Consider the following 20,716-nt stretch of genomic DNA (forward strand, 5'->3'; position numbering starts at 1 on the left):
GTATTTTACCACAGCTGTCAGTTACCAACCCATGAGAGAACGTTTGTGGATCACAGCTGCCAAAGTTTGATGCCCTGCCACTGCAAAATTGCCACAGGAGCTTGTAGGGCAAGGAGTGAAGAATTCTTTTCATCTGGTGTCATGTGCAATATAATGTCTGAAAAAGGAGTTAAATTCTGTGATAGCAGCACAGTTTCTGTCAGAGACAGCCCAGAGGTGTTTTTATTTAACTTCTGATAGATCAGGGTAATCCAAAACTCCACCAGTCTTATAATTTCACCTAGCAGTCCATAATTTTCTTAGAAGCAGCCACTGGCTGTGCTTTGGCATAATTTTGTGTTAAGGAACTGACATAATCAAGATTGGTGCAAATGATCTCTTGCTTTATCATATCCATGTTTGTCTTTATGCAGACATCTCTGGAGCAACATGACCTTAGCCTTACCCTAAAATGGCTTTTATGACCCAAGAAGAAAAAAACTGCTGTTACTTTCATTTGTAGGGTCACTGGGGTTTTTCCATCTTTAGAGAAGGGGTTTTTTATGAGTTGCATGAAGATTTTTTTTCATTCATCAATGGAAAAAGCACGATGATAAAGCTGTGGAGAGCAATCATCAAAGGGCATAGAAGTGGTACAGAAGATCCTGAAAAGCATGGAGAACTCAAGTTCTGAGCATAGAGGAAGTGCAGTATTCTGTTTGTACATGCTTTGCTCCAAGTGGTTCCATTTGGTTTGTAGCAAAGCCAGAGAGAGGAAGACTCTCCAGATGAATGTCAGGATTACGTTAGAGAAGGGGGAACAGACCTGGAACCAAAGCTGTGCTGCTTCAGGAGCAGTGGACATTGCAAATTTAGAGAAGAAATGGGGCATTGATAGAGGTTATCTGGGTTCTGGGGTGCTGTGAAGCATCTGGCACCTGCAGGACACAACTCCAGGGTTTACTGAGCTTGAGGCATCTGCACCATCAGGTTTAAGAGCTGCTGATGGACCCATCCTTCAGGAATTAAACACTTTTTAAAGCCATTTGCATCTCAGCCAAATCCTCTGAAATCTCCGGGCAGTTGGCTTCATAATTTATCTATTTGTTAAAAAAGGAAACAAAACTGCAAATCCTTCTTCATTCTCATGTTCTATATTTGCTTCCTAATTTGAGTAAGGACTCATCCTACTGTTCCCTGTTCTGCAGCTGTGTTTTGGCACATTCTAAATTACAACAATCCTATCAAAGAGGGTTAAAAACACAGAAACAATTTGTAACTTTATTTTACAAGTGGTGTTCTCCTTATATTTGCCTGTGAAAAGTGACAGGAGCACCTAAATACATTCCACCTTTTGCACCTACTTTATATTGCAGGAAAAAGCAAAACCTGTGACTGAAAAGTGACCTTGTGAAAGTTTTCATGCACATTAAAATGAAAATGTGCAGTCTGCCAACTGGGCCATGGTGCAAGCTAACAAAAGGTTTCATGCAGATAAACTTTGCTCAGTTATGTATCATCCTCCTAGGCCACCTTTTACAGCATCTTTTACTGTTACCTTGGATTTTTAAATTTTTTTTGAACTCTTGTTGGCTTGGTTTGAATTAGATTGCATTTATCTTCAAGATTAATTCAGCTTCAGAATAATTATTTTATTTCCAAGCTTTAGAACAGAAGCTGTTCTCAGCACTTCACCACAACTATCTGTGATTCCTGGAGCCTTGGATCAGTGCTAAGACAAAGCAGGCTAAAAATTCCACTCTGCAGGCTAAAACCAACCCAAATACAAATAAAAGTTCCACCAAAGTCTTTTATTGTAGCCCTTACACGGCTGAGCTGCCCTCCAGAGGTGGAGATGGAGAGAATCCTGAGCTCTGGAGAACGTGTTCATTTCATGAGATCCTTCACATATTTCCAGCCTTCCACTGTGTACTCACAGGCCCTGCTGGGAGCTGCAGACAAGGCACCCATGACTGTGTGCACCCCTGCAAGCAAAGCAGAAAAATTACCCCAAAATCATCATCCAAGCCAAATTTCCCAATTTCAAACAGATCTCTTTAAGCCCTGAGCATTTGTGACACAGAAATTCCAACCTCAGCGTCTGTCATGAGCTAAGACAATTACAGGACTGAGCTCAGCTCTTTGTTTAATTCCTGTTTTATTTCTGGCCTTGCTACAGACTCCATGGGTGATGCTGGACATGTCACAGTTATTTGTGGATTGTGTTTCCCCACAATTACAGGAAGATTCTTTCCTGCACCATAAAACCTATATATTACTAGGTATTTATAACCTAGTATAGGTATTAATTACTTGGTATTTATAGGCTTGCCCTTCAAACAAAAATGTCTAAAATTCTAATAACGATGGGAATGCTCATCCCTTCTGAAAAACTGAGCCCAGACTCAGTTACTGAGTATTTTACCTTTATTCCAGGAAGCAGAGAGGGAAAAGTCAATTTTTGGAGTGGCTGGGAGCTAGAAAGAAAGAGAGAGAACAAAATATCAGCACTTGAGTGGTTTCACTGGGAATTCACATCACCTTGGCAAAGCCTCTTGACCTCAGATCTCAAAAATACTTAGGTGCCATAAGCCTCAAAATGGACCAGACATGATGTTTAAAGTCTGGGTTTTGCTTTTTCCTGCAATTTAAAGTAGGTGCAAAAAGTAAAACATATTATTTAGGTGCTCCTGAAAAAGCATCTCAATGGCTGTCTCTGTTAGTTTGTAATATGAAAAATTTTCACAAACTTTAAGCAAAGGTTTCTTATTTTCTGAGGATTTTTAAAACTAAGAACCACTCACAGAGGAGGGGCCTCTTCAAGCAATTTAAGTTCAACTTGAACTGTTAGCAGTGTGAAAAATTGGGAGGATAATATTTTCATTGTTTTTCTTAAAAACAAGTAGGATCCTTCAGAAGAAAACTACACAGTGAATTATCTCCCAGAGCATGTTTGCAGTCCCCCCTTGACCCTCTGCTTACCCCTCTCCTTTGAAATAACATCTGTGAGCACTATCTCTGCCCCAAATTTAGCATTTTATTCGCCTTCCATTTCAATCCTCTTCAAAATATTTGCCATGTGAAACCCAGTTTTAGCAGTAAAACTCCTGCCAGCCTCACTGGAATCAGAATATCAGCCCCATATTTTCTCCCCCTGATTCAGAGAAGGTGTTTGTGCTGCAGGGATCACCTGAGCAGCCCTCACCTCCCAGCCCAGGTAATCTGTCCACTCTTGGATAGCTGGAGGCAGCGTTTCTTGAGCTTTTTTCAGGGCTTCAGCACCTTCTATGCCACTGCCCAGCAGCCCCTGGTCGTATGCCACGTACACAGCAGCTCCAGCCAGGCCTCCTTTGACCAGAAACCTGAAAGAATTGAAAGCACAACAGTTCAGTTCTTGTTCTGACCATCAGTGCATCTCTCTCAGTGGTTGGGACTGCCTCATGTGTTACTGTAAGTAAAAATCAGCAGAAAAACACCTTCCTATGTTCCTTGCCTCCCCAGGACAACTATTCCCTGTCAGCCCCTTGAAACTACTTCTGATTCACATTTTATCAGTGATGGTTTTCAATTTAAAAATGAGAAAGCGTCAAGTTCCTCAAGAGCATGTGCCACTTTTTAAAGCCTGAGAATCCCTGGCACATTCCTCTGCTAAAAGCAACTCAAGGATTCTGCAGTGAGCAAGCCATCTATGTTAATTCTTCCTGATAAATCTGATATTTATCTAATAAATCTGACAGACACCAATATCTTGTTAAGCTCATTACAGCCCAGTCAACACCTGGCCACGGCTTTTAACGTTTCCCTGCACGATGTGCAGTCACCAGTTTTACAGCTGTGATGACAACCTACAAAAGGGAAGATGGGAAGAGAATATTTGGCATTTATTGGCATTTCTATTATAAATAAGAGATGGAAGTGACTGATTTTCCCAGATTCACAGAGAGATGTTTTCCCTTTAAGAAAACAGCAAAAGCTGTACAAGGGGACAACCGAAAACTTGGCAGACAGCGGTACTGCAGTAGTAGGATGTAGGACAGATACAAGAGAGCTGAGAAGAGAGAACCAATTTTTAAAGTCGTGTATTCACATGCTCCGAGCTACTCCCGGCTTTGTTACGTGTCCGTGCCCGCAGAGAGCGGCGGGGCCCTCCCGGCCGGTGCAGACACGCTCGGGGAGCCGCGGGGGCAGGCGAGGCCAAGGGCGCGGAGCGAGGCGAGCAGAGCCGCGGGACGGGGAGGCCGCGGGCCTGGGGACGGGCCGGGGATAGCCCGGGCACTGAGCACTGAGGGGCGGGCAAGGAGTACCGGGGGTAAGCGCCGTGCGGAGGGTGCGGGAGGGCCGGGCCGGGAGGGCGGGCAGGGCCTGCGGGACTCACTTGGCAGCGGGCAGCAGCCGGGCGGCCATGGCGGCGGCGGGGCCGGAACCGTCACGTGCGCGCGAGGCCCCGCCCGCGCCGCCGGCGTGAGGGGCGTGAGGGACGGGAGGGGGCCGGGCAGGGCGTGAGGGGCTCGAGAGGGACGGGCAGGGTAGAACAGAACGGAGCAGAGCAGGGCCGGGCAGGGCGTGAGGGGCTCGAGAGGGACGGGCAGGGTAGAACAGAACGGAGCAGAGCAGGGCCGGGCAGGGCGTGAGGGGCTCGAGAGAGACGGGCAGGGTAGAACAGAACGGAGCAGAGCAGGGCCGGGCGTGAGGGGCTCGAGAGAGACGGGCAGGGTAGAACAGAACGGAGCAGAGCAGGGCCGGGCGTGAGGGGCTCGAGAGAGACGGGCAGGGTAGAACAGAACGGAGCAGAGCAGGGCCGGGCGTGAGGGGCTCGAGAGAGACGGGCAGGGTAGAACAGAACGGAGCAGAGCAGGGCCGGGCAGGGCGTGAGGGGCTCGAGAGGGACGGGCAGGGTAGAACAGAACGGAGCAGGGCCGGGCAGGGCGTGAGGGGGCCAGGCAGGGCTTGAAGGGGACGGCGGAGCTGAGGGCGTGAGGGGGCCGGGCCGGGCCGGGCAGGGCAGGGCTGGAGGGCATGAGGGGCGTGACAAGGACGGACAGGGCTGAGGGAGTGAGGGGTATTGAGGGGGCCGGGCAGGGCAGGGCAGGGCTGGGCTTGGATGGGCTTGGGGGGCGTGACAGGGACGGACAGGGCTGAAGACGTGAGGGGCGTGAGAGGGACGGGCAGGGCCGAGCCGAGCCGAATCGAGGGTGTGAGGGGGCCGGGCAGAGCTGAAGAGGCTGGGCAGGACTTGAGGGGCGTGAGGGGGCCGGGCAGGGTTGAAGGAGCCGGGCAGGGCTGAAGCTGTGAGGGTGCCGGGCAGGACTTGAGGGCGTGAGGAGCGTGAGGGGCCGGGCAGGGTCGAGGATGTGAAGGGGCCAGGCTGGGCAGGGCTGAGCCGAGCCGAGCCGAGCTGAGTGAGGGGCCAGGCAAGGCTGAAGGGGCTGGGCAGGTCTTGAGGGACGTGAGGGGGCCGAACGCGGCTCCTGCGCCTTTGTGGCGCTTTCCCCGCCGCTCTGTGTTTTGTCGCGCTGTGTCGCAGCGTGGTGGCGGAGCAGCTCATCCCGCTGCTCTTCTCATCCAGACACGGCTCCGTCCTGTGGGCTCTGCCGCCGCCTCCCTCCCGAGATCCCGCTGCTTTGGGGTCACTGCTGCCAGCTGTCGTTAGTCTTTAATGAATTAAGAGCTCTCTAAGATTAGACACGAGGGTTTTTTTCCTCCTGTAGGCTCTGAGTGCAGAGGGCTGTGGGAATTGCCAGTGAAAAGTCCTTTTTATTCTTGACCAAGGTGGCTGTGGCTCTCAGGGGAAAGACCCTTCAGGTGGGCTTTCGGTTCTACAAAAGCCTCTCCCAGGCTGGCTCCAGGCATCAGAGGAAGGAGAACACGGTGCTATTTTGGTTGAAGTGCTCAGCTTCAAGACTTCACTTTGTTCCTCACAGCTTGGAGGGATATGAAGCCAATTGGAAAAGTGCTTTGTGCTACAGGAGTTGTAGCTGGGCTCATAGCTTTCTTCTGGAAAGACGACTTTAACCCAGGTAGGCTCGCCAGGGGGATGATTTCAAGCTGAAATGTAAGTCACACAAGGGAAGAGGTTGAGTTTCCAAATTTGGACTGATGGTCTCATTCCTGCCCATAGTCTTACTAGAGTTGGTGGCCCCAAAGCAATGTTTCATTCCCAGAAACAAAGAGAAACTTGAAACAAAGAGAAAGATGAAATTATCTAAGAGCAGGGATGCTGCTGTCTCTGTGGGAGAAAAAATGGCACTTTGTTACTGCCTTGCTCTTTTTATGTTTTGGTTGTAAATTCCTTGGTTCAAATTCAAGAACCATCTCTAGAGGTGTGCAGTGCCTGGCACAAGGGGGCTGATGTGCCTCAAGACTGATGGCAAAAAAATGATTTGCAGAAGGCACATAGCCTGGTTCTGGTTTCTGTATAGCTTCTCAGAAGGCGAAAAACAACTTCAGGAACTTGGCTCTTGAAAGATTTTGGTCTAGCAACCAAAATCTAGACCCTGTGACACAGCTAGCTGGCATTCATCATGTCATTGCATCACCAGTCCTGCCTCTTCTAGTTCTGGAGAAGCACCAAGAATTTTGAGCACTCAGGTGCATCTTTCTTATTTAAAGCTCTGCCAGTAGTTAAGGGCAGCTCTTCTGCTGCTTTCTTCACTTATTTCTGTATCTTTTCTTCTCTTTCCCATAAAAAGAGAGCCTGTCTGGTGCCCGTGTTCTCGTGACTGGAGCCAGTGCTGGGATTGGAGAGCAGATAGCATATCACTATGCCAGATTTGGTGCTGAGATTGTGTTGACTGCCAGGAGGGAAGCTGTGCTGCAGAAGGTAAGAACCTCATCCTTGTATGGGGGAACACATGAGAGATTCAGGCTTTCACCAAACCAATAAAAAAATGAGTTGTCAGCATGATAGATTTTCCTTCAGAACTGTCAAGCATGAACCCAGAAGAGAAGAAGATGCAAAAACAATGCCTGAGCTTTAACTGCCTGAATATTTATTTATATGAAGGGATGCTGTGAAGCTGCATCAGGGAAAGTTCAGGCTGGACATTAGGAAAATGTCCAAAAAATATTGTGCAACTTTTCAGAGTCCAAATTGTTCTATTTGTAGCTGTTTTGTTAAAAACTCAAGACTTTTTGTAGGTTAAATGCTTTTTGACCAAGTCCAACGGATGAGACTTCTTCATCTTTATGAAATGGGGCAATATTTAGAAAGGGGAACTCTTTAATTGTGGGGATTTGTGACTTCCAAGGAAAGTTCTTCACTGTGAAATGGTGCCAAAGGTGAGCTGGTGAGCATAATAATAGTTCCTAGTGACTGGAAGGCATTATTTCAAAACTGCATATCATTGTCAGGCACATTCACACACTCAACATAGCAAAGGAACTATGAAAGATGAATTCTTTTTCAGTTATTCTGGAAAAAAGAGAAGAATTTAATGTAAATCCTTGTTCCAGAAGATTTCTCCTGAAGAAGATTGGGGTTTTTTCCAGTGAATCTTGATCCTGTCCCAGGTAGATTGTTTAAGCAGACAGTAAAATAGAGGTGTCTCTTTGCAGGATGCAGATTCAAAGTCTGGATGCAGAATGAGCTCTCCATGGCCCAAAAAACAATAAACTTTAAAATAAAGTGTGTCTCTGTCCAGAACTGACTCTCACTGACTGTAGTTTGTGCTTTAAGATGCCCTTTCCCCCAGTCTTTTTTCACATATTAATCTTTGGGGTGTGTTCTTTTTCAAGGTGATGGAGAAATGCCTGACACTCGGAGCAAAGAAAATATTTTACATCCCTGCAGATATGTCTTCCCCTTCAGAGCCTGAAAGGGTGGTGCAGTTTGCTGTCCAAAAGCTGGGTAAGCATCCTGAGCATCTCTGGCTTTCAGGGGTGTGCACAGTTCTCATTCTAGAAGGAGCTTCCTGCTTCAGTTCCCTGAACTGAGAAAGGTGTTAAGGACATAGATGTACCACCAGAGTTGAGTTCTGCACCTGAATCATGCTGAAACATCATTTCAGGGAGTTACTGTCAAAGTCAAACAGTTTTCCTTTCAGTTCTACCCCTGAGGAGCAGCCAAAGCTGCTCCCAGATGAGCATATTTAACCTGCCTTCATGGTAAAGCACTTCCATCCTTCTGAGGGAGTGTTGGAGCCCTCCTGGCATTGATGCTCAGGGATGGGCTCCTTGTGTCCCTGCTCTTTCTGCTCTCCAGGGGGCCTGGATTACCTGGTGCTGAACCACATCGGCACCAACCGCTTCCAGGAGTGGGCTGGGGATGTGGAGTACACGCGCTGGCTGCTGCAGGTGAGGCTCCCTGTGCCCCTGAGCTCCCTGGGTCCCCTCAACTTCCTGGGCCCCTGAGCTCCCTGGGTCCCCTCAACTTCCTGGGCCCCTGAGCTCCCTGGGTCCCCTCAACTTCCTGGGCCCCTGAGCTCCCTGGGTCCCTTCAACTTCCTGGGTCCCCTCAACTTCCTGGGTCCCCTCAACTTCCCAGCTCCCCTGAGCTTCCCAGCTCCCCTCAACATCCCAGCTCCCCCGAGCTTCCCAGCTCCACTGCAACTTCCCAGCTCCCCTGCAACTTCCCAGCTCCCCTCAACATCCCAGCTCCCCCGAGCTTCCCAGCTCCACTGCAACTTCCCAGCTCCACTGCAACTTCCCAGCTCCCCTCAACTTCCCAGCTCCCCTGCAACTTCCCAGCTCCACTGCAACTTCCCAGCTCCCCTGAGCTTCCCAGCTCCCCTCAACTTCCCAGCTCCACTGCAACTTCCCAGCTCCCCTCAACTTCCCAGCTCCCCTCAACTTCCCAGCTCCCCTCAACATCCCAGCTCCCCTGAGCTTCCCAGCTCCACTGCAACTTCCCAGCTTCCCTCAACTTCCCAGCTCCCCTCAGCTTCCCAGCTCCCCTGTAACTCCCCTGGCTTCTCCTGGGATTTTGGGACTTGTGCTGGTCAGAGTGACCCCAAGATGCATTAGAAAGTCTCTTTTCCCAGCCTGGCAGTCAAAGAAGGAGTCAGAACTCTTCTGGTTTTGTTCTCAAGGTTGTTTATTGATTTTTATCTATAAAATTCTTTCTCTGACCCACCGAGGTCTGTGTGGCAGGTCGGGTTGAGGAGAGTGACAACTTAGGAAGATAGGGAAGACATTAAAATAATTTAAGAGAGCAGTCAAGCTCTGAAGAGATGCTGAATTTTGTGCCTCATAGTCTGAGCTCAGTGAAGAGAAACTTAGAAGGGGAGCAAACTGAGACTGGTGTCTTTGACAGGGATTGCAGAGTAAAGAAAAGCATAAAGAAAAAGCAGGGACAGCCAGTTGTATCTTGTTAGGAAATCTGTATGTTAAAGCCCAGGAGAAACCTTTGCTCTGGATCTTCTTCACTGCTTTTTCTGGAATCTGAAAGACTCATGGATGCAATGTTTGCCCCCATCCTTAGAGATGATTTCTCTCACTTGATGTTTGAAAAGGCAATTCCAAACCACGCTCCTTTCCATTTCTGACCACTCTATTGACTTTCTCGGCTCATGCTTCCAAACCCTCATGCTTCCTCCATGTCTACATTTATCATTCCAGGTGAATTTTTTGAGTTATGTGGCTCTTGCAACAGCAGCTCTTCCCACCCTGGAGAAGAACAGAGGTGCTCTGGTGGTTGTTTCTTCCCTCACAGGTTGGTGACTTTACCTGGAGTTAAGTGCTGGCCTTGTGGAAACAATGATTGCCAGTACTGTTCATATTTCTCTGTTGTACAACTCCTAAACATTTTCAAACTGTGCTTTTTATAGCATATAATAATATTATAATAAATAGATAATATATATTATTACTATAGTAGTATATATTTTACTATATATATTACTATATTATATATTATGTATATTATATATTATATATGTGTATGTATATATATATATACATATGTATATGTATACATATACTATATTATATATATTACTATATAATATATAATATATTACTATATTATTAAATATATAAAATATATATATTTAATAATATAGTAATATATATGACTATAGTAATATGTATTTTAATATACTTACAGAAAGGGAGACTCACCTGAACAGGAGTTGAGATACAGTGTGACAAAGCCTCCATCTTTTCCCAGATTCCTTCTCCATGGATCCTCCTTACACCCATTTTCCTGGGGTTTTCCATTCTCCCTTTTCCCTTTCCAGGGAAAATGCCCACTCCCTTCACCACTTCTTACTCTGCCACCAAGTTTGCCCTGGATGGATTCTTCAGCTCGCTGCGCCACGAGCTCATCATGCAGAGCAGAGATGTGTCAGTCACCCTGTGCATCCTGGGCCTGATTGACACTGAGTCAGCACTGGAGTACACCAGGTGCGTGTTTGTCTGCAGGAACTCATCTCTTCTTGGAAACGTGCAAAAAAACGCACAGCAGCTCTGTCTGAGGGGGTGTGGGGAGAGTGCACCTGCCTGGGCACGCACAGGGGTGTTCACTGTGGAACAGGAGCTGTGGGGTCGGGTGTGTGACCCTGTGCCCGTTGCCTTGCAGGGGCAAAGTGCTGCTCAGCGCCTCCCCCGCTCCCGAGGCCGCGCTCGCCATCGTCCGGGGCGGAGCCGCTCGGGCGCCCGAGGTTTTCTACCCGCGGTGGCTGCGGCCGCTCTGCTGCCTCTGGGCTCTGTTCCCCAGCAGCGGGAACCAGGTGCTGCGGACTTTCTATAACTACAGCAGCCCCTGAGGGGTGCCCAGGCTCATCCTACAGCGCTGTAATCCCATTCCTGCCATCCCGCTAAGCACTGCTGTCAATCAGGAGCAGGGCAGCAGCGCTGGCAAAATCCCATTTTCCTAACGTGACTCATGGTCTCTCATCCTGCTTCAACCATGGTTCTGCTGCTGCTACCCATCAGTCAGAGATCTCTCCCACTCTGCCTCAGCCTTCCTCCCATCTCCTCCTTCAGCCTCACCTGTGTGCTCTGACTGCATCCAGCCTCTGCTCAGCCCCAGTTTAACCCCTGTGTGTCTGCACAGGATGTCCTGGAATGGCTGCACCTCCTCCTCCACTTCATTTTGGATACCATGAACCCTCTTGCTTCCTCTAAGTAGAATTTTTATCTCTATTTTAATTAAACAAGTTTTTAATGTCTTGGTGTTATGTGTTGATACTTCCTCTGTGATGAAATATCCTGTGGGCCAAGGGCTGTTTGCTGAGCCCATGTGAACTGTTCAATTAGCCCAGGGGTCTGGCAATGTCTTTAAGTGTAAGCACTACCTAAAAGCAGGTACAACTAACAACATGAAGTAGAGCCCCAGTTACTTAGCAAGTAAAACTTTTATTAAATAAATTTAGGATTTTTTTTGACCAGAGTGAGGAATTTGACATTGACAAAGCTTGTATCGCACCTGTAACATTGTACAGTCACATCAGTAACTGTGATGGAAGAAACTGTAAATGCTTGTTTTAAACCAGCTTGACCTAGGATTCCCAAAGTCCTTTTTTTTTCCCATTTTGCATTTGTTCATATTTTTTCTTTTTTTTTTTTTTTGTTTTGTTCAAAATTAGACTAAGTTTAAACTTCATGAAATTACTTGTAGCAGAAATAAAGTACATTATACAAATCACATACATAATAGATGTTAAGTATAAAAATGGTATTTACAATAAGTAAACATGGACTATAGAAACACACAGACTCTCACAGCTTCATTCACCTCTCATAAACTCTCAGCATCAGACACAGAAGGGTGGTTGAGGAGATCTGAAGGTACTTAAAGGACTGTGCCACAAACACCTGAACAAAGGGCAAACTGGAGGAGAATGAGAGTTGGCCGAGATTCTCCAAAATCCCCATAGCTCACTTCAGTATCAATTGCACCAACTTTGCCCCACCAACTCTCTTGTCCCTATTTCAATGTGCTCACACACCCTCACACACACACAATGTTTGTGGTACCTTATCAAACTCTGACTATTGGAATCGTTCATTCCTGATCACTCTGGGGTTTGTTGGTCTGTTCTGCCTTGCTTTCCTTTCCTTCCTTTTGTAGAAACTTGAAGAGACTGTTCCAAACTGTTCAAGGGCTGTGCCTTGGCAGGATGACACACTCCCCACTCCCAGGGGATCTTTTTAAAATCCAGTTCTGAACTACATTCTGTGCTTTAGAGTTTGTGTATATAGCGTATAGAGCTGTCCCTACATATATATATGTGTATATATATATATGTATATGCTGCATAATGTAAAATCTGTCTCTTGGAGGGGGTGCTGGGGGGGAAATCCCACAATGGAACCCTCTTTCATCCTGTTTTCCTTGCATCTGCTGGGGAAAGCTGCTGAATTCAGAGGGAGAAAACGTCCTGTGTCACCTGGAATGAGACCTGCCCACTGCCCAGTGCTGGTATCGACACAGGGAGGCAGTGTGCAGCCCTGGGAGCCTCCTCTGCATCTGCTCACTCTCTCATCTCCTCCTGCCTTCATCAGGAAAATGCAGTTGCCATGGAGAGCTGTGCACCACGATCTGTGCCATGTGTGGGGAGGCAGTGCAGCTCCTCTCTGTTAGGGACTGGTTTGCTGTGCTTTCAGCCTGATCACAGCGTGCTCAGGGCAGGGGCTGGCACCACATCCCAGGAGCTTGGTCTGCAGGAGCCCTTGGAAAGGTAAGACAGAGCTCTCCAGATCCTGAACCAGGCTGGTGCTAAGGTGGATGAGTGACTCAAGCTGAGCAGCTGACTGCCCTAATCCTGCAGGAATGTATTTCTCCTTATTCTTGGTCGAGAGATGTGCTCTCCCTCCCTCTCTCTCTCTCTCTCTCTCTCTCTTTTTCTCTCCCCAACCCACCCCCAGCTCCCTCTCTCCAAAATGTTCAGGCCTATCTGCAGTGCATGCTGAGAAGACACAAAGGCAAACCCCTCAATTTCCAACACCTCTTGCAAGCAGTCACTCTCTGAATGGAAAAGTTTGGTCCTGTGAGCTAGTTTAAAAAAAAAATAGAGACTGTATATATTTATAGTTATCTATGAAAGGGCCAGAAACAGAGCAGGAGGGAGGGAGGGAGGGAAATAAATTTCCACACATCACTGCAGTAACCTAGAGACACACCATGGGTTTGCTTGGTCCATGTTCTCCAGCCACACCCCAAGGAAGAGCTCCGTGTCCCAGGGGCTGCTGGTTTGCTGGTCCCTTTGCTTTGCACCACGTTAGCAGCAAATATGCGAGTCCAGGCGTGGCAAGAATCTTCCTCCTGGGCAGATATTGAGCCTTCTCTTTAATTGCATGTCTTGGAGAGGAGGGGAGGAGGAAGATGGGGTGGGAAAGGTGGGAAGCCGAGGAAGGAAAGGGGTGGTGTCAAAAGAGTCGATAAATTTACTGGCCTCTCTGAAAATCAACCTGAAGCAGAAATTCTTCCTCTGGACTTTCCCTTCACCTGAACAGAAATGGAGGAGGGAGGGAATTGGGAGATTAGGAGGGCATCTGTGCAAACCTCAGGCTCTGAGCTGCTGCTTAAACATGGAGGACTCTGACCCAGATCAGATCAGCCCTCCCCTGCTCCCCATCTGTAGGCTGGCAGGAGTTGGCTCTTGGACAGCAAGCCCTTCAAGGGTCTCACCTTCTCTCTGCTTTTCTGTGATCCCTGTGAAGCATGGGATTGTCTCTTCTCACCCCAGAAAGCACAGTTTGCAGACTAACTACTGGGGTTTAATACCTTTTTAGGCAGTCAAAAGCTTTTTGGGAGCAGTTGGACAGCACAGAAAAACCTTGCTTAGAGCACAAACAGGGCAATGGAACCATCTGCCTGTCAGGGCACTCACAGGCCTTGATGAGCTTGACCAGCCCCACCAGTGTCTGTCCACAGTGCCCACAGCTCCAGGAGTCTCCACACAGCCCTGTGCCATCACCCTCTGTCTGACACAGTGTGGAAGTGCCAGTGCCACCTGCCCAAGGACCTGTGCTGTCCATGGATCTCATCACCTGGGCTCCAACCCCTGCACTGGCTTCCCACCTCCATGTTTATTATGATAATTACAGACCTGCCTGGCAATCACTGAACTCTGACCCTCCTCACCTTCCTCAGACCTGACCCTGATCTTCCTGGCTTGGCTTTGGGCTTGCCCCACAGCCACAGATTTCCCTGATTGATGATTGTTTTGATGATCGCTGAGCCTGGCCATCATCACCCTGTGCCCCACCAGCTGTCACTGCCTCCACTCCTGGGGCTCCCACCCTGCAGGGAGCAGCTGGAGCCTGGCAGAGCTGTGCCCTGCTGGGGACACTGTACCTGTGCTGCAGAAGTGACTCCTGCTGGCTCCCTGCTGTCAGTAGGGGTGGTTGGCATCCTTGGGCCGTTTTAGCTGCACCTTCAAGCGCTTCATGCCAATCTGGAAGCCATTCATGGCCTGGATTGCAGTCTGTGCACTGGATGGGTTGTCAAAGCTCACAAAACCTGAAGGAAGGACACAGGATGGGTGACAGTGGCACTGTTGGTGCCATGCCCAGTGTGTCACTGTCACTGATCATGCTTTCCCTGCCTGCACTTACCAAAACACTTGCTCTGGTTGGTGGCACGGTCCATGAACACTTTTGAGGAGATGATATTGCCAAAGGGCAGGAACATCTGCATCAGCTCGTTGTCTCCAAACTCCTGGGGGAGATGGTAGATGAAGAGATTGCAGCCTTCAGGACCTGCAGGTATGGGGGTGATGGAGGAGGACAAAACAGAAAGCCCCCAAAGGGCAGGGGAAGAGAAATGGGCTCAACTCACAGCTCAGCACTGGAGGAGAGCCCAAGCACTGCCTCCCTCTGCTCTGACCTCCCCTTGCTTGTCCCTGCCACTGGTCCATCAAGGGATCTGAGGGCTCTCAAAGAGACACTGGGAGACTCTACACAAAATTAGAGTTTCTGGAGAGCAGATTCTCTTTCAAAGCTTGCCCAGCTCTTACACAGGGTGTAGGAACTCACAGGGTGTAGGAACTCTGTGAGTGTCTGGGTGCTGTTTTGCTGGAAGGAAATCAGCTGAGGTGAGAGCTCAGAGCTGTCCCAGTCCTTGGAGAGTGGCAGACACTGCTGTGTGACAGCTGCTGCTGCAGCACTGCCTTCAGCCCAGAGGCCACAGCCTTAACTGGAAACCTCCTGGATTGCCACACTCCCAATTTATGGACCTGGTGCTGTCCACTCCTTCACTTGCTGCTCCCTTGCTGACACGTGCTCTACCAACCAGGTGCAGAGAGACAATGCCTTTGCCTCCAAATTCTATTCAAGCCAGTTTTGAAGTTGAAAATAAATTCAGTAGGCTATGAAGGCTGAAAAGAGAGGAGAGCACACTGCAGAGGCTGAAAAGAGAGGAGAGCACCCTGCAGGGGCTGGTTTGACTGGCTGCACTGTGGTTCTGGCACCAGCAAAGAGGGGATGAGTGCTCTGCACAGGGAAGGTTCTCTTTGAGCCTGTCCCTGCTCTTTGCACAGGGAAGGTGCTGATTCCCATCTCCTTTGGCATGGAAGGTGTTCCAGGGCCTCCTGCCCCTCTGCACCTGGCCAGATGTGAGGTCAGGAAACACCCTGTGATACTTCCCACTCACTGCAGACACGTTGTTGTTTCCATACCCCAGCTCCAGCATTAAATATCAGTGGACAAAAATCAGTGCTGTCTCCTCTCCATTGGCTCTGTTGTGCAGCAGATGAGCTCCACAAATCCCACCCACACCTCTGGCCACCCCATTCCCAGGGTGATCCTCACCTTCTCTCTGCTGCTGCTGCAGGATGGGAGGCTGCTGGGGGATGCTCTGTGCAATGGGGGTGATGGTGGTGGTTGGATACACAGCTGTAGCCCAAGGAGACAGAACAAAGCATTTACCTGAGGATCTGGTCAGCCACACAAAGGGCTGAGGGAGACAAGGAAAGCTGGTACCTGCATACTGCTGAACTCCTGTGAAGGCTGGGTGCAAAGTCTCTGCTACTGAAGGGCTCTGGGCTGCAGAGAAAAACACAATCAGGACAGCAAAGGAATCACTCATGCATTCTGTGTGTTTGTGTTTCTGTGTTAGTGTTGTTTCCCACCCTCACCCCCAAATGAGTCTCAGTGCCTGGCTGGGAAGGAGCTACAAAAATGTGGGGAATGCAGAAAAGAGGAGCTAATTGTAGTTCCTCAGGTGGGTTTTTTTCACTGCTCTCAATACCTGAATATGGCACAAGGCCATTGGTGTAAACTGTTTCCAAGGTTGGATGCCCATTTGGGAATGGTACCACTCCAGTGAATCCATTGGAAATGGGAGCCACCAGGCCTGGCATGGCTGCTGTTCCCAGGAGAGGTGGTGAATGTAGCCCTGCGGAACAAGAAGAGAGGACAGCCCATGAAATCAAGGTCCCACAGAGCCCCTGCTCCCCCCTTCTGCCAAGACTGCTGTGTCTGAAGCCATTAACTCTTGTATTTGGCACAGGGAGATGACAGACTGGTGCTGGAGCCTTCACTAAATGAAGAGGCAGCACTGGTGGGAAGAGTGTGAGAAGAACTGAGTGCTGTCAGAGCTTTGGGTGGGGGAACATCTCTGATCTGGGTTTGCTCAGCACCTGGCAGGACATGAGGGCTTGAACCCAACATTGATTATTGCTGTGGGGTGAGGATCATGAACAGCCAAGCGCAATGCTGAGAACCCAGGTTTTTACAAAAGCTGCAGCAAGAATGCACAGCCACGGGGCAAGAGGATGTGCTGAACATGTGAGGCTGTCAGAGGATTGCAGGAATTTGTGCAGAGCAGAGACTGCACTGCTGGAAAGCAGCGAGCTGAAGCAGCTGCTGAGCTGGAGCTGCAGAATTCTCTGCCCTGAGGGGACCCTGCGAGCGCTGGAGTTCCCAGCTGGGGGAGCCTCACCTGACGCTGGTGCGATGGGAGTGGCCGGCAGCCCGTTGAGACTGACGGCGCCGATCTGCTGGATGTGGCACGGCGAGAAGGCGACGCCCGGGCTCAGGTAGCTGCCGTGGGACGTGGAGAGAACCGTGGTCTGCTGCTGCATCAGCTGCAAGGCAGGAGCGGGCAGTCAGGGCCTCCCTGTGCCAGGCCCTGCACAGCTGGGGGAGGCTGGGCACAGCTGCCTGGCTGGCACCTCCCCCGGGTGCTGCCACCTGCCCTGGAGCTTCCCCCAAAGCCACTGCTGGGTGGCAGTGCTGCCTGTGCTCCCCTGGCACTGCCAGGGCTGCTGGGTGGCAGTGCTGCCTGTGCTCCCTCACTGCCAGGGCTGCTGGGTGGCAGTGCTGCCTGTGCTCCCCTGGCACTGCCAGGGCTGCTGGGTGGCAGTGCTGCCTGTGCTCCCCTGGCACTGCCAGGCCCACGAGGTCCCTGCAGCTCTGTACTCACACAGCTGCTGTCCCTGCCAGCGTGGGACAGTGAGAGCCACCCCTGCCAGTGAGAGCCACCCCTGAGAGCCACCCTGTGCTGCAGGCAGGGCACACAGCCCAGATGCCAGGGTCACAGCTGGGCACCCCCATGCTCACCCTCTCGGAGGGGTTGTGGCTCACTCAGCTGGGCAGGGCAGCAGGACAGGCCCCTGGGGCTCTGAGAGCTCCTGCAGAGGGCAGGGAGCAGCTCAGGGCTGTGCCCCTGGCACCAGCAGCACTTCCCCATTTCCACTGTCACTCTCCCTGTCACTTCTGCCAGGACAGTGGCACATTCAGTAACACAGCTTTGCCTCCAGGAACAGGGCCCAGGTCCCTCTGCTTCTGCCCAGCCTCCATGAGCAGATCCTGCTCTGGCATGGGCAGGGCTCTGTGCCAGGCCCGGTTCTGGTGCCCTGCTTTGCCCTCAGAGCCCAGGAGCCCTGAGCTCAGGCTGTCCCCTGGCACTGCCCTGCACCCTGGGGCCGGGGGACATCAGCTCCTCGTGCCAAGGTAGAGATGCACAGTACAGAAGGAAGGGTGGGAGAAGGGTTAAGAGAAGAAAAAAAATCCTCTGGTCCTATTTGACCATCAGTGGGAGCATAAGATGCCCTCAGAGCGCAGTGGCAAAAATGGCTTAGCTCTGGATGCAGAATTATCCAGCCCTTTATCAGCTCTGTCCTCACACCGAGCAAGAAGAGCAGGGAAGGCCCTCATGGCTCTCAGGAAACCTGAGCTCCTCAGGAGGAGCTGAGGGGTGACACAGGGGGCAAAACCCAAGGAAACACCAAAAAATCTTCCTGACATTGCCACACAAGCACAGAGCTCTCCAGGAACCCACCCTGCCCAGTAAGGCAGCTGGGCCAGGGCTCAGCTGGAGGATCTGGTAACTCTGAGAGGTTTGTGGCCAGCTAAACCTCCCAATCTCCTCACCCAGCAGCTGATCGTGGCTTCAGCACAAAGAGAAGAGGAATTTCATGGCAGGGCTGCCTCTGGAAGCTGGAACAAGCCCAGCCATGGGGTGCAATTGGATGGAGCCCTTTTGGGGATGGGTGGGAGCTCCCAGGCCCATCCCAGCGCAGGGCTCTGGGGCAGGGGCACAGCACAGGGGTCACTCCTGTGCCACTCCAGACAGGACAAACCCTGGTGCCACCTCTGTGTGCACCCCAAACCACCCCTGGCTCCCCTGGACTCGCTCCTGGAGCCCCCAAGCCAGGGCTGCAGTCACACCTGGGCTCCCTGGGGGATTCCTGCTCCTGTCCCTCTCCAGAGTGCAGGAACCACCACATTTCCCACACTGATCTTCTCTTTTCTCACTTCTGTGCCACACTCTGGCTGGACCAAGGCTACAGCAGCACCAAATTGCCACTCTGGAATTGTTCTCATCACTTGCAGAAAATTATCATAATGAACCATAAGAGCAGAAATAAAAGGAGGGAGGGTGTGAACAAATTATGTTTTGTATTTGGAACTAATTGATTTATGATATACAAGAAATATTCAAGCATTATAAGCACTTAGTAAATTGCTCTAGTTTCTTTTTTAAGACTTCAGGCCTCTTTTTTATCGATAATTTTTTTTTTCAGTTCCCAAACATTTCCCTAAGTCCACCTGAACTGACTTGTTGAATAAAATGAACTCATTTGCAGAAGCAAATGATCATTTTTTGGGATCAAAACCTGATTTAAGCACTGAAATAAACTGATTTCAGATGCTTGGCCAGTTGTACTTCCCAGATGAGACTTTTCCATGCAGTTTCAGCTCACGTGCCTTGTTTGACATTTTAAGCACCTTATTTTGCATATTTGCATAGATCTGAATAACTTCAGACTGAACTTAGTGTATGATTATTTCAAGTTTGATTTAGATTTTGAAGAAGAAGGCTAGTAACAAAAATTTAAAACAGAAAACTGAAAACAAAACAAAAACAAACCCAGGCTCCAAATTTCTTCCTAAACCCCTGGGGACCACTTTGGACTGGTAACTCAGCAAACCCTGTGGGGACAGGGAAAGGAAACTGCTGGGGATGAAATTATGGCTACAAGAAATGTTGTGTATGAAATTATGGCTACAAGAACTGCTGGGGATGAAATTATGGCTACAAGAACTGTGGTGCTTCAGGTGCACCAGTTCACCCCAGCAGCTCTTGCTCCTGTCAGTGTGGTTCAGCCACATCCAGAATGGTCAGAAGGGTCAGAATCCAGAATTCCAGAATGCTCAAAATCCAGAATGCTCAGAATCCAGAATTCTCATCTGCATCTTCCAGCCCTGGAGGGACCCTGGGTGCAGCATTTCCTCCTCCAAGCCCAGAATGAGGAAGGCATGAAGGATTTTGGGTTTCCCCCTCACCAGAACTCCCAGCTGCCAAGGGCTGCCCATGGCAGAGCATTTTGAGGAGCCATAAGGAGATTCAGCATGGAAATTCCTCTATTTTAGCCCCCACTTTCAGAGATGTCAGGTGGAATTCAAAGGGCTGATTCCCTCTCCCCCTGATGGTGGCATTTTGTGTTCTCTCCTCCAGAAAGGAGACAAAGATGGAGATGGCACAAAAGGAGAAAGAGTCAGGTGTGAGGTCAGTGCCTCAGGGAAAAAACAGAACCAAACCCAGTGGAAAGTAAAAGGAAAAGAAGGAAAAAAATCCCCAAAAAGTGGGAGACAGGCTGAGTCTTGAGTCAAGGGGAAAGCCAAAACAGAGTCACAGAGGGAAGGCCAGTGAAGAATCAGAGAGAAACACAGCAACAGACACAACTGAGGAGAAAGAAGATGCAGACAAGCAAGGAGGCACAGCTTAGACCTTGACTCAGGGCTCCTGAGGATTGAAAGGCTGAGTCTGGAAGCTCTCACTGCTCTTGTTCCTTTCACAGCCTGGAGCTCAAGCTGCTAAAGCAGCTCCTGGCACCAAAACCTCACTGTGTGGTCCCTCCCTGCCCTCACCACCACACCATGCCCACGTCTGGGCCATCTCTGGGACACCAGGATCATCATCTCATGGTGGCCACAACTCTGCCCTCAGCTGCAGCTGGCTCCTGGGCTGGACAGAAAAGGATCCTGGCAAAAGGTGGTGCCTGGTGACAAAGGGCCCTTCAAATAAATAATCTGTGTGGGATCAATTCTTTGTTTGGCTTGAGAATTTCCCCCAAGTTGTAGAGCCTCATATGCATTTCCTTTTTTTCTCATCCATATTCTTGCCACACACATTTAAAATGCATTTGGCAATTTCTGGGGGATCTTTGAGGACTGAGCCAACAATTGAGATGCAGCTCCTCCTCTGCCTTGTGAATGAAAGGAAGGCACAGCAAGGAGCTGCTGAAGCCAGAGGTGTCCACATACACAAAACCAGGTTTATTTGCACTCCCCCCTAGGAAATTACTTTCAGTAACAATATCTACTTTTGACTTCTTTGTCAGCACAA

At 49.7% G+C, this 20,716-nt stretch overlaps 3 protein-coding genes across 5 annotated transcripts in view; 1 reads left to right on the forward strand and 2 right to left on the reverse strand.

Annotated features, from left to right (window-relative positions):
* Positions 1-1,610: 1,610 nt before the first annotated feature.
* On the reverse strand, positions 1,611-4,404 carry MICOS13 (mitochondrial contact site and cristae organizing system subunit 13). Its single transcript, XM_059489712.1, has 4 exons — positions 4,355-4,404; positions 3,185-3,341; positions 2,405-2,456; positions 1,611-1,964 (listed from the first exon to the last, which is right to left on the reverse strand). The coding sequence occupies exons 1-4, from the start codon at positions 4,381-4,383 to the stop codon at positions 1,867-1,869; spliced, it is 336 nt and encodes a 111-aa protein (XP_059345695.1). The 5' UTR covers positions 4,384-4,404; the 3' UTR covers positions 1,611-1,866.
* Positions 4,405-5,390: 986 nt separating this feature from the next.
* Positions 5,391-11,157, forward strand: HSD11B1L (hydroxysteroid 11-beta dehydrogenase 1 like). Of its 2 annotated transcripts, none has more exons than XM_059489510.1 (7): positions 5,391-5,996; positions 6,669-6,799; positions 7,714-7,825; positions 8,180-8,271; positions 9,535-9,628; positions 10,085-10,320; positions 10,496-11,157. In XM_059489510.1, exons 1-6 carry the CDS (start codon positions 5,912-5,914, stop codon positions 10,291-10,293), a joined length of 723 nt encoding a protein of 240 aa, XP_059345493.1. In that variant the 5' UTR covers positions 5,391-5,911; the 3' UTR covers positions 10,294-10,320; positions 10,496-11,157. The 2 variants fall into 2 exon arrangements, with proteins under 2 accessions (XP_059345493.1, XP_059345492.1); XM_059489509.1 differs by having other exon boundaries at positions 10,155-10,320.
* A 97-nt stretch (positions 11,158-11,254) lies between these two features.
* Positions 11,255-20,716, reverse strand: part of CELF5 (CUGBP Elav-like family member 5) — a 42,094-nt gene continuing 32,632 nt past the window's right edge. For both annotated transcript variants that reach the window (XM_059489508.1, XM_059489507.1), the window contains exons 7-13: positions 16,805-16,949; positions 16,112-16,258; positions 15,844-15,906; positions 15,673-15,756; positions 14,479-14,622; positions 14,219-14,383; positions 11,255-13,366 (exon numbers count right to left, since the gene is read on the reverse strand). In XM_059489508.1, coding sequence (XP_059345491.1) covers positions 14,256-14,383; positions 14,479-14,622; positions 15,673-15,756; positions 15,844-15,906; positions 16,112-16,258; positions 16,805-16,949 — 711 coding nt within the window. In that variant the 3' untranslated portion in view covers positions 11,255-13,366; positions 14,219-14,255. The remainder of the gene's footprint in view (positions 13,367-14,218; positions 14,384-14,478; positions 14,623-15,672; positions 15,757-15,843; positions 15,907-16,111; positions 16,259-16,804; positions 16,950-20,716) is intronic.

This window comes from Ammospiza nelsoni, chromosome 27 (genome assembly GCF_027579445.1).
Source record: "Ammospiza nelsoni isolate bAmmNel1 chromosome 27, bAmmNel1.pri, whole genome shotgun sequence".
Lineage (NCBI taxonomy): Eukaryota > Metazoa > Chordata > Aves > Passeriformes > Passerellidae > Ammospiza > Ammospiza nelsoni.

Bases quoted from the DNA above. Each gene is read 5' to 3' on its own strand.
- MICOS13 (XM_059489712.1), bottom strand. From the start codon at position 4,383: ATGGCCGCCCGGCTGCTGCCCGCTGCCAA. The intron at 3,342-4,354 runs GTGAGTCCCGCA...CAATTCTTTCAG, and splicing joins CGGCTGCTGCCCGCTGCCAA to GTTTCTGGTCAAAGGAGGCC. The intron at 1,965-2,404 runs GTAAAATACTCA...CTTTGCTTGCAG, and splicing joins CTCTGCTTCCTGGAATAAAG to GGGTGCACACAGTCATGGGT.
- HSD11B1L (XM_059489509.1), top strand. From the start codon at position 5,912: ATGAAGCCAATTGGAAAAGTGCTTTGTGCTACAGGAGTTGTAGCTGGG. The intron at 6,800-7,713 runs GTAAGAACCTCA...TTCTTTTTCAAG, and splicing joins GGGAAGCTGTGCTGCAGAAG to GTGATGGAGAAATGCCTGAC. The intron at 9,629-10,154 runs GTTGGTGACTTT...TTCCCTTTCCAG, and splicing joins GGTTGTTTCTTCCCTCACAG to GGAAAATGCCCACTCCCTTC.